This window comes from Adiantum capillus-veneris, chromosome 9 (assembly GCF_014529385.1).
Source record: "Adiantum capillus-veneris isolate H3 chromosome 9, ASM1452938v2, whole genome shotgun sequence".
Taxonomy (NCBI): Eukaryota; Viridiplantae; Streptophyta; class Polypodiopsida; order Polypodiales; family Pteridaceae; genus Adiantum; species Adiantum capillus-veneris.
Genome location: NC_140939.1, coordinates 68,340,744 through 68,357,295, shown reverse-complemented (window position 1 = coordinate 68,357,295; position 16,552 = coordinate 68,340,744). Strand labels below are relative to the sequence as shown.

At 40.3% G+C, this 16,552-nt stretch overlaps 2 protein-coding genes across 2 annotated transcripts; one reads left to right on the top strand and one right to left on the bottom strand.

Moving 5' to 3' along the window:
- Positions 1-471: 471 nt before the first annotated feature.
- On the bottom strand, positions 472-2,173 carry LOC147450626 (uncharacterized). Its single transcript, XM_086520759.1, has one exon. It carries the CDS (start codon positions 2,171-2,173, stop codon positions 500-502), a length of 1,674 nt encoding a protein of 557 aa, XP_086376885.1. The 3' UTR covers positions 472-499.
- Positions 2,174-15,005: 12,832 nt separating this feature from the next.
- Positions 15,006-15,659, top strand: LOC147450625 (pentatricopeptide repeat-containing protein At2g36730-like). The gene has a single exon (XM_086520496.1). The coding sequence runs from the start codon at positions 15,006-15,008 to the stop codon at positions 15,657-15,659; it is 654 nt and encodes a 217-aa protein (XP_086376622.1).
- The last annotated feature ends 893 nt before the right edge of the window (positions 15,660-16,552 follow it).

Genomic DNA, 16,552 nt, shown 5'->3' with positions numbered 1-16,552 from the left:
GCATCCCAAAAACTTCAGTCCCTGCAATCTCAGTTTGGTTTTTGGGGTGCTTCAGTCCCTGCAATCTCAGTTTATGGTGTTTTTAATGGAGTCAATTATGTGGGCCATCTGGCACCATAGGAACTCCTTGATGTTTCAAGGCACTGATGTTGACCCCTTTCCCTATTTCCAACCCTCGCTTGGTCAAGTGTTGCATTTTGCACGTGATGCCGGGGACATCACTCTCGATGCCTACACGATTTACTTTGACTGTTTCTAGTGTTCGGAGTCTCATGGTGCTGCACTTTTTGTATCTCTTATTTTTCATGGGTTTTCCTCGCTCAGAGGTTTCCCACTTGTAAATTCCATCAACAAAATTTACCCTAAAAAAAAATGTGTGTGTGTGTGTGTGTTGAGAGAGAGAGAGAGAGAGAGAGAGAGAGAGAGAGAGAGAGAGCTACAATTTGTAGATTTCATTGAACTGATCCAAATGGTGCTTCCCTACTATTACACATGCTCTTCATTTAAATTTATCATGTTTCATTCTATGCTTTTTAGAACAATCACCCGGCAATTCTCTAGGATTAATCATCCAATCTTCAAAGATCATTCTTAGTTGGGCTCTTGATGGCCTTTGCATAGAAATAGCAGGATACACTCGTTCATGTTTAGGCAAGTCTCTCCAAGCGATACTTTGGACCACGCCGTCGATTGAAAATGAGCAAGTCCTTTCATTCAAGTTTAGGTGCACTCCAACTTTCACCTCATCCCTACTATGAAAATGACTACAGTACCCCACATGAATTGTAGAGTCATGGTGCAAGTTTCCATTAGAGCTCAATGCCCAACTCCCTTCATAGTCACCTAACACAAACCGATCATACTCTTCAGGCAAAAAATTTCTCTTGAGACAAAAGCCAACCCGAAGATGGTCCATTGGCTCCGAAATGAGCACCTCCCATGCAAATGTCATATTTCCGGGTAGCCCAATTGGCATGCTACACCTTGCAAAGCCTTCGAATGTATCTGTCCTGCAAGAAAGCACATGAAGTCCTCTGTCCACCAGTCTGTAGTTTCTGTGATGACCAAAATCATCCCAATGTAGATCCCCTGGATTCAATGCTTGAAGCCTATACACCGTCATCAACATCGAATCTGGTAAGAGGCTGAGGGGCTCAATGATACCGCACATCACTGCAGGAGATAGTCTAAACAGGCCGCAATCTAGTTTCTTCAAACAACTCAGCACTTGATCTCTTAAAGCTTGAATCAATTCCAACCTGCTCGTATCCATATGGTCGTAATTATTAGCAGACTTTGCTGACAAAAAATCTTGTAAAGCAGATTCTCCATACCATGGAAGAAAGTGTCCTATCGCACTGTCCATCGCATATGCAAAAGATGCATCTTGTCCTTTACACCCATATACATATTGAGAAGCACACCATAAAAGCAGAGTATAGAATTTCTGATACTCCAACCTATACACATCTGCACGATTCGAAAAGACATGCTGCCATAGCTTGATATTCTGCAAATAGAATAGCAAAGCATCTTGGTCAAGATGCTGAAGGGGTTCAAACTCAAATTCAAACCCTCTGGATTTCCAGTACTGTGATGCCCACCTAATGTGAGCAACCATTTGCTCCAACATTTTCTGCATCGGCGTGCTTCGATGCGACCGATAGAGGAATGCAGCTCTGTTGAATGCTTTCATCAGGCTCCTGTCGAAAGCAGGCTGTTGAACCTTCTGCTCGTCATGGGTTATCAACCGATGCTGGATGTGGGTGATGGCAAGGTCTTCAAGCTTTGAGACGAGGAAATACTTGGCTGCAGCAATGACTTCAACGAGTGATTGAAAATCAAGCCAGCTCTCATCGCGAACAGTGTCGGTGTAGAAGAATTCAATGCAGATATGCATGGTGGAGGCATCGATATGGGGAAGCTCGATGTGGCAAGGCTGGGCATGGTCCTCGCTTCTGAGAAGCGTGGCTTGCAGTTGAGGGGAGCGCAGGGAGACGAGAAGGCGGTGAGCAGGGACCTGTTGGCGCTCCTTGCCGCAGAGGAAGATGACGTCGGTGGAGGGGGGATTGCCCAGCAAGCGACGAAGGTCCTGCAGCATGGAATGGTCCCTCCCCTCCTCATAAACTGCTGCTTGCCCAACGCCTGCTTCACGATCGCTCGTACTCTCCATGCCTGCCGCTTGATCGCTCCGGCGTCCTCGATGAAAATGTCTTTAGCGATTCTAGTCCCCTCATTCAATGACTGGATAGCGCCAAAATCATTTAAGAAAATAATCAAAAGTTGGTATTTTGGTAACGAGATTGAATGGTACCAACCTATACATTAGGTCATGCTAAAGAGGCAATCCACATTTCTATCTTTTGCAAGCTATCATGCTTATGTACATACACACTAGTATGGATGTTTAGTAGTTAACAAAACCCCAATGGGAAAATGGTATGAACCACAATAGCTTTACCTAAGATTCTTCATTATTTCTTCCTTGGCTTGCAAAACAAAAACCCAACAGATTGTGTATTAACTGATCACTCTTGACAACCATGCAGTTCTTATAGCAAAAAATGGCTAGGGGTTACTCCTCCTGAGTCTATAGCATTTTCTCCGGCTAATAACATCTTCCTCTCGATTCAATGCCCCTCTTTACCTTGATTATCTAAGATTGATTTCACTAAAGGAGCAAGCTTAGCTATGCCATGTGGCGATATGTGATTGCTTAAATGAGGATGTAGAGAGAGAGAGAGTTTAATCTATTAACAATACACATAACACATGAGACAAATTTCAAAGACCTATGTCTACAGTCTATAGTACAAAATCATGTATTCTTTTCGACTGCGTATCAAAAAAATATACATCACAGTATCAGGCCATATTAGGGAAAGAAGGTTCTGATTCAGTGTTTACAATATGAGTGTACAGCATCACATCTCCTCAAAACAGCAACCAAGGAAAGGACACCCTTACCCGCATCCACAGTAAGAAAAAAAACTATTCGTTTGTTTTCAAACCGCATAACAGGTAACTGGGGTGACCTAGTTGTCATCCATGTCACCTCGGTACTGACCTAAGAAGTATTTCATGTTGTTTAAATGATAGTGATGTGTAAAAATCCTTTGCAAAAAAGGCTACGATTTCCATAAATCATCAAAGTGTTAGGTTAAGTTTCCGTATTTACAGTAAACTTTCAGTGCACATTTTTTAACACTTTAGTTCCAATGTGAATTTTCAATGTTTTTCCTCTAAAAAAATGATCCACATAGTCTGTTTTTAAAGAAGTTTTAGATTTCCTTCAACACATCAATTTTCCGAATTTAATGTATTCAAGCCCCTTAATCCACTGAAGTCAAAGTTACATCAAATAACCATATAGGTTATCTTCATGCTAATTCCAATACTGAGTAATTAGTATGATGAAGCAAGATAATCCCGACCAAGTAATTAGTATGATGAAGCAGGATAATCCCGACCAAGTAATTAGTATGATGAAGCAAGATAAACCACAATTAAAATACTAGCCAATACAAAAAGATCTTATTTACTGGTAGTAGATCAGTTGGTAAAAAAACCAACCCAACATCCATTCAATCTATTCTCCCTGAAAAAGATCTCAAAGAGCACAAGCATGAGACCAGTACACCCAACCAATCAAATTCATTTATTACTTCCCATCCTTCACTACCGGCTCTTGCTGAAGCCCATAGCAATATCTCAGCTCGTAAATTACTATCAGAGGTTCATGAATGCAACCAGTCAGAATCAGTTGTATAGTATTAACATAATATAGCTCAGTCGGGTTAGGTTATAGTAAGTTTCCCTAACCACATATTTCTAGTGGGCTAAGCAATATTTAGTTTTACTTCTCTCCAAACAGGGTACAGTCAAATGAAAGTAATCATCTGCTCAATAGCCCATCTAGATTTTGATTTGTTGTTCCCGTCAGAGTATGTGACACTCACTGGCACCATGTTTTTGCAAACAACCTGTAAACATAGCTCAAAGAGGTTAAAGGTACTTCACTATTCATGTTAACTCAACTAGCCAGATTTTCAATACATTGTGAGCCAAAATCAAAGATAGTCATTATTGATGAGTCAGTAGATCAGAACCCAGACTAGGTTCATGTCCAAAACTGAGTGCAGTGAGAAAAAAGAACGCTAGAAATTTTTAGAAATCTATTTGTAACAGCCCTGCAAAAAAGATTCCTTTACATCAATTGTAGGAAGTCAGCGATAGATACTCGAACCAGATTTACCTAGAAAGATATTATGGATTTGTAAGGTAGAAGCTCCCAAAGAAAGTGATGCCAGGTGGTTGGGATACATGCCAATCTGTCATAAACCAGTTAGTGTCCGCTATTATGGATAGGTAAATAGATAAAAGGTGAGTCACAGTAGTTTTTGCTGCCAGAATCATAATAGGTATTCTAAACCAGAGAAAATAGCTTTTGTGCCATATTTTCTCAGAGTTCACATATTGAACTTAGAATCACCTTAGAAGTGCATGCCAGCTCCCGTGTCATATCAGTAGCCGACTTCTCATATTAGTCTGCCCAAAACAAATCAGCTGACATAGATTGCTAATCCACCAGAAACACAAACCATGAATCAGTTAGAAGGGAAAGGCAGCTAGTCCTTTTGTGTACATTGAGGAGGACAATCATGTCCTACTATATCAAACATGCCACTTTATTATAGAGTAACCTGCCATACCAAAAACCAGCCATAATAAGAGTAACATAGCAGACTAATTTAGTCTCTTACAGAGGTTTTTTGACACTAACAAACTTCATACAGTTGTGTGTCAGCAAAGTAGAATACACCCAAACAAGAGGTATTTATGATGAAAGAGCAAATAGGATTAGTAACTGTAGGTATTTCCTCAAAACAAGGGGTCATTAATAACATCTGCAAAACATGCAGGAAAGAACCTATATCTTGGCATGAAGTTAGTGTTATTAGCCCCCGCCATATTGGGCATAGCCCACCAATACTACCAGAGACAATCAGATTCTCAAACATGGGTCTTAGAAATATAGTTTTTTCTCTGTAAAAAGGGAAAGCAGACATCTGCATTTCCTCCATGATACGTCAAACCACACAGTAGGGAAAAAAACTTACTGGCTATGTAAAAGAAGAAGAAGAAACGGGGGATAGAGAGACACCAAAAAGGTACCGGCCAGCACCTATAATCACTAGAGGATTTCCTTAACCCAAAAATCCAAAAGATTCAACTAGACAATAGTGAAAAAGAGCACCAGTATGCAGCAAATACTATCTGTTTCTTATCCATCAACATTCTTTGCATCCTACACCCCAAGACCAAACCATGCAATAGAATTTTCCAAGAGGCCATTGATTTATGACAATTTTGAAAAAACCAGAACTAGTAACCGAGTATGATGCTACGTCAGATGATTCAGCAGTGGCTTTTTTGCTGGGGGCCATAGAGCTTGAGTGCACTTTGATAGGGGCAGGGAGCCGAAACAGAGCAACAGACACTACCAAGGAGAACCAAAGATACATGCTGAATGAAAACTAAGTGAGCAAGTGCTCACCTTATGTATAGATTGTAGAAGATCCCATTGTCTTTAGTGCCACCCCTAGCTGGCCTTGGAGTCCACCATGAAAACAGCTAACCAGGAAGCGGGTTCACCACAGCAGAGCCCTCATCAAACTCCACCAAAACCCCATAAATCCGGGCGGTGTTACAGCTTAGAGAATTCCCAAAAGTAGCGCACGTCAGATTGAGAAGAACCCCTCATTCCCCTCGATAATGGCATTCAAGACTAACCCGTCACGCCTGGCCAGTAAAATGAAAAAGATTTATAATGAAAAAAGTATATTATAAGGCAACTATAGCCAAGTGGCTTTTCCCACCTTAACCACCAATTGCCATGGTTGGATGCTCTATTGAGAGCAGGATCACAAACATGTGAATCAATTCTCATAGCCAATGATTCCAAAAGGTGAAAGCAAACCCCCGGATGAAATAGGACCTGCCCTCTAATAAGTATCCCATGGAAAAAAGACCTTTGGGAGTAAATAGCACAAGCTACAAAGCTCAATTATCTTTGTCAGAGCTAGATACAGAGTAAGAGAGAGAATCCAAAAAGGGGGAAAGGGAGTCAAACTCGGTCAGAGGTAATTTAAAGGAAAAGAGTTAATTCAGTATAATTAGTCTAACATAGCTCTAGCATGATGCATATATATATATATATATATATATATATATATAGAGAGAGAGAGAGAGAGAGAGAGAGAGAGAGAGAGAGAGAGAGAGAGAGAGAGAGAGAGAGAGAGAGAGAGAGAGAGAGAGAGAGAGAGAGAGAGAGAGAGACCCACCCTTACCCAGGGAAAGGCCTACCATCTGGTGAGGGGGGTCATCACCAGGTGGTGAGACCTCCCCTACAACCAGTGTACTAGTGAGAGAGTTCTAGAAGTTCAATAACTTTCCCTTTTTCCGCCAAACATAGTGTCGAAGGGTTTTTATTAAGGAAATTCCTAATAGTGCTAAGTAGTGCTTTCCCAGCAAACCCATTAGTAACATACTTCTTTATCAAATGACATTTTGCTTGAAATGCAATGAATGAATCTGAGGATGAGTACATAATAAGATAAATCATGCCCAGACAGGTTTTTATTGCTACCATATAAGGATGGTTACTCTTCTTTCTGACAAATTCCACCAAGCCAAGGTGCAGCTTGTCACTTTTCCAAGAGAATTCCGTGATATAATTTCCTGTTAGTAGAGAACAAAGTGACAACTCCAGATTGAGAAAAACTGTTTTAGTAACCATATACTCGTTGTCCACCTTTAGGCATTTCATGAAGGTAGGTTCAATCTTAAGCGTAATGGGATAGATTTCTGGCAAGCATTCCTTAAAACCAGGATTATTCAGACTTAACAAATCATCCATATATCTATAGGTATGTTTAAACAGTGTTAGATTAATGGGAGTATTAGTTGTCTCGCATTGTTTAAGAATCCATTTATACTCAAAGAAAGCTAGGTAGAGATTGCACATAACAGGTGAACATGAGAAGCCCATAGGGATCCCATGTATTTGTTGAAAGCATTGTTCCCCTAGTCTGACGGAGCAATTCCGAACAAGCCATTCAGTAATCTCCATTAGATTGTACAAATCATAGTGAGTAGGTGGCCCTTTTTGTGTGTTTTTTACCCATCTAGGGCTACGAGCCAAAGAAATACTGTGTTGTCCCATCTCATTTCTTTTTCTAAACACCATCGTACTGATTTGTTGTAGAACTGTGAGTAGTCCAGAGGGTCCAAACAGTGATATGTTTTCATAACATTGCGTAATATCAGCTGTAAACATCGAGAAAATGTATTGCGGGAGATTAATAAATACCTCCGTTGAGTTTTTCACGAGCCAGAAGTTATTTGCTACACGACCAGTGAAAGTCTTAACTGCCACAAACTTTTCCTCACAAATGGTATTAAAGTCAGTGAGAATCAGATTGAGACAGGCTGTGATTATATCTGTAGCATGTAGCATGACACAGTTGGAGGCATCCAAAATCCACCTAAACTTGTGTTTGTGACTCTTACATGTGGGAAAGAGTATAGGAATTTTTGAACTTTGAGTACATAGTTTAAAGTACCTTAAGGAAGAGTCCAAGTATTGGATGGTGTCTTCCGGACACATTTCTGAAAGCAAAAATTTTGGTCCTTGAAGTCTAGACTGAGCCATTATTCTGGCTAAGTGTTTACAAACAAACGTTGGTATATGAGGGGCTTTGTCAAGTCCCACCACAAACCAATCCTTTTTTAGTTTATGGATCATCGAGGATAATGAGGGAGAGAGACATGTAGCCTCCTGGCTAATCCATGCAGGTGTGATTGATTCGACACACGTTTGAAAGTAAGATGTTAAAAAGTCAGCCAGTCTAGCATGTTGTAGACTATGTAACTTTAAAAGCTTGACTATGTCAGTCAAGCAAGTAAGTAGTGCGGCAAGAGCCAAGTGCGAATTTAGTGGTTGGAGCGGGATATGATTCAAACCTTTGCTCAATAGATCCTTGATACCTTTTGACTGAATAAGCGACAGATCTGTAGTACATACGTGTTGTCCAAAATTACTGAAGTCAAAACAATAGTTCATAAAAAGTGAGCATATACATGTTGGTTTTGTGTTTGTAGTAAGAAATTCTGTAGAATAGATATAATTCTTTAGCGGAGGATTAAACGTCCAACCAAAAGTCAGTTCGTTAAGATCAGTATTGTTAAACAATTGCAAAAAAGCATACTGTATTAGACTTTTTGGAGAAAACCAATCAAAAATCCGATTCGAAAAGTGGCAATGAACAATGTGCTTCTTTAGATTTCCTTCCTTGCAAAATAGCAGCTTCCTAGAGGATGTTCGATAAATCTGAAATAGTAATACAATCTAGAGTTAAACATTTTCTTGATAGGGAGGTTCTTCCCTCTCCCTTTGACATAGCTTCTAGCTTTATTACGTCCATCAGAGGACCCTGGTGTAGAAGAAGGGGATAAAAAAGATGTGATTGAGTGCGAAGCAGAACTAGTTAGCATAGGCCTTTTGAGGTTAGGGGATTCTTCTGCATCTAAAGAAGGTTTGAGCAGGGATAGGATATGTTTGATGCCTTTAGAAGCACTTAGATTAGAGAGCAGATGACTAGGTGCGTCTAACTTTAATTCTTTCAGAGTCTCGTACATGAAGTTCTTGAAGTGAAGGTACGCGATTTGGGCCCGCACAGCTTCCCTAGCCTGATCTCCAAGCCAAGAACAAATAATAGGGAGAAAATGCTCCTCTGTGTGTGATGGGAAGAGGTCCTCTAGATGGTTGAGGAGGAACCAAATTGCATGATCAAACCAAAGGATGTTACTCTCACAATCAGCTTTTGCATCCAAAGTTTTGCAAGCACATTTGATGTAGGGGCAGTAGATGTTCTAGATAGATTCAGAATAGAATTCACTGCTTTGTTTAGAGAAGGTCATTGTACCCTTGGTTTTGACATAAATTCCAGATAAGATAGGGCATTTCCTTGAATCCAAGAAATACATAGTAAAAGGTGCTTTAATGACATCACCTTTATCCAAGAACTGAACTCCTTTGAGGGTCGCCAGTCTATAGTCTTCACTTGTGGAGGCAAGTAAGGCAGCAAGAAAAACCCAAGTCTCAATCAAGATGGGTGCCACAAACGCTTTGTTTTGAAGTTCCCAAAGTTGATGGTCCAGCTCTATTCCTTCAATAGCAATCTGTCTCGGAGGTAAGAAGGGAAAACTCTTCGAGACTTTAGGAACCATCTCTAGTAAAGAAGTTTCACTAGACGAGCTAAGTCCTTGTTGAAAGCTTTTTACTGCTTCAAGAGCAGCATCATCCCTACAGAAAAGGCCTTTTGGAGCCTTGGCAGGATCAAATGATTTAGAGGTGGCAAAACAAGATGCTAGGCCACAAAGTTTCCTGATGAAGTTAGAAAGGTCAGCTCCTTTCACCGAGAATTGAAGAAGATCAGATTTATGACTTGATTCAATTGCAGCAAGGTTAGAAGCCAACTTTTGAAGGTGAAGAACTCCTTCTTTCGTCACAGCCACCAGATTGGCGAGGATAAGAACCCAATCATTAAAGGTTAAAAGATTCATGATAGAGTCATGGGTTTCTGTAACCTTAGAGAATTGGTTTAGTAAAGAAATCGCCAAAGGGTCATGGATAAGTTTGATCACCAGCAGTGATGCCGGGGAGAAGGGAAGGGTGGAGAGGTCAAGAGCAGGAGAGACTGGGACAATCTGAAAAAATATATCTCAATGTTAGTAAGATCTAAAAAAGAGGAGTTGGTGGGTCTTCCACCCTAAAAACAACCAAGACCAAAGTCATAATGTTTTTGCATGTGGAAGCCCCCTTATCCTAGAAAATCCAGTTTTCAGGCTGCATCTCCTAAGGATAACAATCCTGTAGACTAGGTCCTGGTGCCATAGGTCAAAAAGACCTAAACCACCCATGTGTTTAGGAAGAGAGAGTTTAATCTATTTACAATATACATAACACATGAGACAAATTTCAAAGACCTATGCCTGCAGTCTATAGTACAAAATCATGTATTCTTTTCGACTGCGTATCAAAAAAATATACATCACAATATCAGGCCATATTAGGGAAAGAAGGTCCTGATTCAATGTTTCAATATGAGTGTACAACATCACAGCTCCTCAAAACAGCAGCCAAGGAAAGGACACCCTTACCTGCATCCACAGTAAGAAAAAAAACTATTCGTTAGTTTTCAAACCACATAACAGGTAACCAGGGTGACCTAGTTGTCATCCATGTCACCTCGGTACGTACCTAAGAAGTATTTCATGCTGTTTAAATGATAGTGATGTGTAAAAATCCTTTGCAAAAAAGGCTACGATTTCCATAAATCATCAAAGTGTTAGGTTAAGTTTCCGTATTTACAGTAAACTTTCAGTGCACATTTTTTAAAACTTTAGTTCCAATGTGAATTTTCAATGTTTTTCCTCTAAAAAAATGATACACATAGTCTGTTTTTAAAGAAGTTTTAGATTTCCTTCAACACATCAATTTTCCGAATTTAATGTATTCAAGCCCCTTCATCCACTGAAGTCAAAGTTACATCAAATAACCATATAGGTTATCTTCATGCTAATTCCAATATTGAGTAATTAGTATGATGAAGAAAGATAATCCCGACCAAGTAATTAGTATGATGAAGCAAGATAAACCCCAATTAAAATAGTAGCCAGTACAAGAAGACCTTATTTACTGGTAGTAGATCAATTGGTAAAAAAACCAACCAGACATTCAATTCAATCTATTCTCCTTGAAAAAGATCTCAAAGAGCACAAGCATGAGACCAATACACCCAACCAATCAAATTCATTTATTACTTTCCATCCTTCACTACCGGCTCTTGCTGAAGCCCATAGCAATATCTCAGCCCGTAAATTACTGTCAGAGGTTCATGAATGCAACCAGTCAGAATCAGTTGTATAGTATTAACATAATATATCTCAGTCGGGTTAGGTTATAGTAAGTTTCCCTAACCACAGATTTCTAGTGGGCTAAGCAATATTTAGTTTTACTTCTCTCCAAACATGGTATAGTCAAATGAAAGTAATCATCTGCTCAATAGCCCATCTAGATTTTGATTTGCTGTTCCCGTCAGAGTATGTGACACTCACTGGCACCATGTTTTTGCAAACAACCTATAAACATAGCTCAAAGAGAAACAAAGGTACTTCACTATTCATGTTAACTCAGCTAGCCAGATTTTCAATACATTGTGAGCCAAAATCAAAGATAGTCATTATTGGTGAGTCAGTAGATCAAAACCCAGACTAGGTTCATGTCCAAAACTAAGTGCAGTGAGAGAAAAGAACGCTAGAAATGTTTAGAAATCTATTTGTAGCAGCCTTGCAAAAAAGATTCCTTTACATCAACTGTAGGAAGTTAGCGATCGATACTCGAACCAGATTTACCTAGAAAGATATTATGGATTAGTAAGGTAGAAGCTCCCAAACAAAGTGATGCCAGGTGGTTGGGATACATGCCAATCTGTCATAAACCAGTTAGTGTCCGCTATTATGGATAGGTAAATAGATAAAAGGTGAGTCATAATAGTTTTTGCTGCCATAAAATTCTGCCAGGATCATAATAGGTATTCTAAACCAGAGAAAAAAGATTTTGTGCCATATTTTCTCAGAGTTCACATATTGAACTTAGAATCACCTTAGAAGCGCATGCCAGCTCCCGGGTCATATCAGTAGCCGACTTCTCATATTAGTCTGCCCAAAACAAATCAGCTGACATAGATTGCTAATCCACTAGAAACACAAACCATGAATCAGTTAGAAGGGAAAGGCAGCTAGTCCTTTTGTGTACATTGAGGAGGATAGTCATGTCCTACTATAGCAAACAGGCCACTTTATTATAGAGTAACATGCCATACCAAAAACCAGCCAGAATGAGAGTAACATAGCAGACTAATTTAGTCTCTTACAGAGGTTTTTTGACAGTAACAAACTGCATATAGTTGTGTGTCAGCAAAGTAGAATACACCCAAACAAGAGGTATTTATGATGAAAGAGCAAATAGGATTAGTAGCTGTAGGTATTTCCTCAAAAAAAGGGGTCACTAATAACATCTGCAAAACATGCAGGAAAGAACCTATATCTTGGCATGAAGTTACTGTTATTAGCCCCCGCCATATTGGGCAAAGCATTAATGCCTCTTAATATAGCAATAGGCAACATCTTGCAACACACTCAAGCAACAAACCATAGAGCAATGATAACATGCAAGTCAACCCTAGGTTAGTATGAAATAACAATTGTTAGTGGTAAGTAGAGGAACCTACATTCGTGCAAAAAAAATCCAGGTGGTATTTTTTCCAAATGTAGTGCATAGTAGGGGGCTACCCAGAGCTAGCTTATGCTCATTACCAAATAACAGAGGTGTTCCATAGCCCAAGCTGCGGCCACCATTCCTCAAACAAAACCAAAGGAACTGTCTGCTAACATTTGCTGTACATTTAAGTGGTAACTCTACTAACCTTTAAGTCCTTACTAGAACTAGATGAGGAAAAATCCGGCTAACCATAGAAGAATCATTTTTTAGGGAGCCTTTTTTGATTTGGCTAGAAGTTAACGTCATTATGAAGGGCAGCCAATAGTGGCCATCTGCAAAAAGGAACCCACCAATACTACCAGAGACCATCAGATTCTCAAACATGGGTCTTAGAAATATAGTTTTTTCTCAGTAAAAAGGGAAAGCAGACATCTGCATTTCCTCCATGATACGTCAAACCACACAGTAGGGAAAAAAACTTACTGGCTATGTAAAAGAAGAAGAAGAAACGGGGGATAGAGAGACACCAAAAAGGTACCGGCCAACACCTATAATCACTAGAGGATTTCCTTAACCCAAAAGTCCAAAGGATTCAACTAGACAATAGTGGAAAAGAGCACCAATATGCAGCAAATACTATCCGTTTCTTATCCATCAACATTGTCTGCATCCTACACCCCAAGACCAAACCATGCAATAGAATTTTCCAAGAGGCCTGGTTTATGAAAATTTTTAAAAAACGAGTAACCGAGTATGATGCTACCTCAAATGATTCAGCAGTGGCTTTTTTGTTGGGGGCCATAGAGCTTGAGTGCACTTTGATAGGGGCAGGGAGCCGAAATAGAGCAACAGACACTACCAAGGAGAACCAAAGATACATGCCGAATGAAAACTAAGTGAGCAAGTGCTCACCTTATGTACAGATTGCAGAAGATCCCATTCTCTTTAGTGCCACCCCCAGCTGGCCTTGGAGCCCACCATGAAAACAGCTAACCAGGAAGTGGGTTCACCACAGCAGAGCCCTCATCAAACTCCATCAAAACCCCATAAATCCGGGCGGTGTTACAGCTTAGAGAATGCCCAAAAGTAGCGCGCGTCAGATTGAGAAGAACCCCTCATTCCCCTCCATAATGGCATTCAAGACTAACCCGTCACGCCTGGCCAGTAAAATGAAAAAGATTTATGATGAAAAAAGTATATTATAAGGCAACTATAGCCAAGTGGCTTTTCCCACCTTAACCACCAATTGCCATGGTTGGATGCTCTATTGAGAGCAGGATCACAAAGAGGTGAATCAATTATCATAGCCAATGATTCCAAAAGGTGAAAGCAAACCCCCGGATGAAATAGGACCTGCCCTCTAATAAGTACCCCATGGAAAAAAAACCTTTGAGAGTGGATAGCACAAGCTACAGAGCTCGATTATCATTGTCAGAGTTAGATACAGAGTAAGAGAGAGAATCCAAAAAGGGGGAAAGGGAGTCAAACTCGGTCAGAGGTAATTTAAAGGAAAAGAGTTAATTCAATATAATTAGTCTAACACATCTCTAGCATGATGCAGAGAGAGAGAGAGAGAGAGAGAGAGAGAGAGAGAGAGAGAGAAAGAGAGAAAAGCATGGTGCGTTTAGAAAAAGTAGCGGTCGAAGCGGCCAGCCAACTTATATATATATATATATATATATATATATATATATATATATATATATATATATATATATATATATATATATATATATATATATATATATATATATATATATATATATATATATATAGAGAGAGAGAGAGAGAGAGAGAGAGAGAGAGAGAGAGAGAGAGAGAGAGAGAGAGAGAGAGAGAGAGAGAGAGAGAGAGAGAGAGAGAGAGAGAGAGAGAGAGAGAGAGAGAGAGAGAGAGAGAGAGAGAGACAATTGACGCAACACACCTGAGGGGAAGCAGCGGAGAAAAAGGCCAGACATCGGTCAACCTCATCCTCAGGCATAGTTCCAGACACAGTCACCTTCATCATAATGGTTTCTGCTTGTGCACAGGCATCGGTCAACTTCATCCTCAGGCATAGTTCCAGACACAGTCACCTTCATCATAATGGTTTCTGCTTGTGCACATGAAGAAGCCTTAGATACAAGCATGCAGCTGCTTTGCGGACTTGTTGAGAGTGGGCATGACACTGACGTCGTGGTAGCAAATGTGCTTCTAGATATGTATGGTAAGTGCTGCTCCTTACCAGATGCTAGGAAAGTTTTCATGTCCATAAAAGCACTCACACTGGTTTCATGGAACACAATGATTGGAATCTATTCTCGTTTTGAGTAGGTCGAAGCAGCATTGCATCTCTTTTAGTAAATGCAAGTAGGGGGTCCTCTAATTGATAAGTATTCTTATGTCAGCATAATAAATGTTTCTCGTAATGGAGAATCTCTAGTTCAGATCAAGAACATACACATCCTCCTCATGCAACGTGTATTTCAATTGGACATGGTTGTAGTGACTGCAGTGCTAAAGATGTATAGCAGGTGGTTTTCTAGAGGCGCAGTTACTATTTGAGGGAATGCAGATACGGGATCTCATAGCATGGAATGCTATGATATCAGTCTATAACCAGCATGAACAAGGTGATAGGGTCTTTGATCTCTCTCAACAGATGTAGACAAAGGGGTTCATGCCTGATAAGGTGACATTTCCTGCACTCCTTTCTGCTTACGCTGACTTGCATGCCCTTTATTTTGGTAATCATGTACATGCTCGCATTATGTATGTGGGCACTAGTGTCGATGTTAGTTTAGGAAACAATTTGGAAAGTGCAACAATATTAATCATGATGAGAAGGTGTTCCATAGAATGCTTGAGAGAGATGTCATTTCATGGAACACTCTTTATCACAGCCTATAATCAACTAGGGCATAGACCGAGCAAGTTGCCGCTCATTATTTTACAAGCAAGGCTGTCAGAAGGTCTCCTTCCAAATAAGGTGACCATTGTTGGCCTCTTTCATATGTGCTACAACCAAACACATGAAGCTGCGTGCAGGCTTCTGCATTCTTTCATATTGGGCTCTGAATTAGAGTTGGATGGTATTGTTGGCACTGCAGTGGTTAGTGCATTTGGGAAATGCGCTAATCTAGAGGAGGCTCAAATATTTTTTTACAAGATGGTAGAGAGGAACGAGTTTGCATGGAATGCGATTATTGCAGCTCATGCTCAACATGGCTTAGGTAGGGGTGCGATTTATGTTTACAAGAAGATAGAAATGGAATGTATGCTTGCTCACTCCTTTAATGCATGGATCCTAGTGGCAAAGTGTGTCATGGAGTGAAAAGGGGTAAAGGGAGAAAAGAGGTGAAGTTAGTAAGTGCCATGTCTCTTTGGATTACAACTAGCACATAAACATAGAGAGCCAAGCTGGAGATTCTGCCTCTATGATGGTTGCGTCGAGGTTCAAAGTTGTCAGCTTATCTTATTGTGCCACAGGTGCTTATAGTGAGATACATCCCTTAAAAGTATTTGGCTCTTCTCTATTCATGCACCACCACAGATCTGCTGAGCCACTGTAGCACGGATTGAACTGCATGCCCTTGACCTTCTATTGCCTACAAATGAAAGTCCTTCCTATGTCTATTGCAGTGTCCCTTGTTCAACATCAAAACCATCCGTGCACAATCTCATATGTGATCAATCTGGGCTATGAAGAGGCAGTCAAAGGAGAGGCCGGTAGGTAAGGGACTCTAGGTGTGTGCAGGTGTGTCTATGTCAACGGAGGATGACGAGTCCGATGAGTCATGTAGGCTTCCTACCCCAACTTCACTCGAAGATAAAGCAACCCGTTGCACCTGCCTCTACGGTAGATCTTAAGCACTAGAGATTCCATCGACGCGTGACTTCGCACTCAACTGATAAGAGAAGAAGATCCGGCACAAGTGAGATAGCTTCTTAAGCACTAGAGCTTCCATCGACGCGTGACTTTGCACTCAATCGTTAAGAGAAGAAGATCCGGCACAAGTAGAGATAGAAATTATGCAATCCTAGCCCTTGTGCATCTTTTGTTGTCATTACATAAATGCTAATGCATGTGAGTATGCCAATTAAATATGCAACAAACTGACTAAACCATTTGTTGTGCATGTGTGTTCTTTGTTCGAGCACCAGCTGGGGTTACAATAATGAAGCAAGCATAACAATATAGTACAAGCAAACACCCTCAAAAACTTG

Bases quoted from the DNA above. Each gene is read 5' to 3' on its own strand.
- LOC147450626 (XM_086520759.1), bottom strand. From the start codon at position 2,173: ATGGAGAGTACGAGCGATCGTGAAGCAGGCGTTGGGCAAGCAGCAGTT.
- LOC147450625 (XM_086520496.1), top strand. From the start codon at position 15,006: ATGCCTGATAAGGTGACATTTCCTGCACTCCTTTCTGCTTACGCTGAC.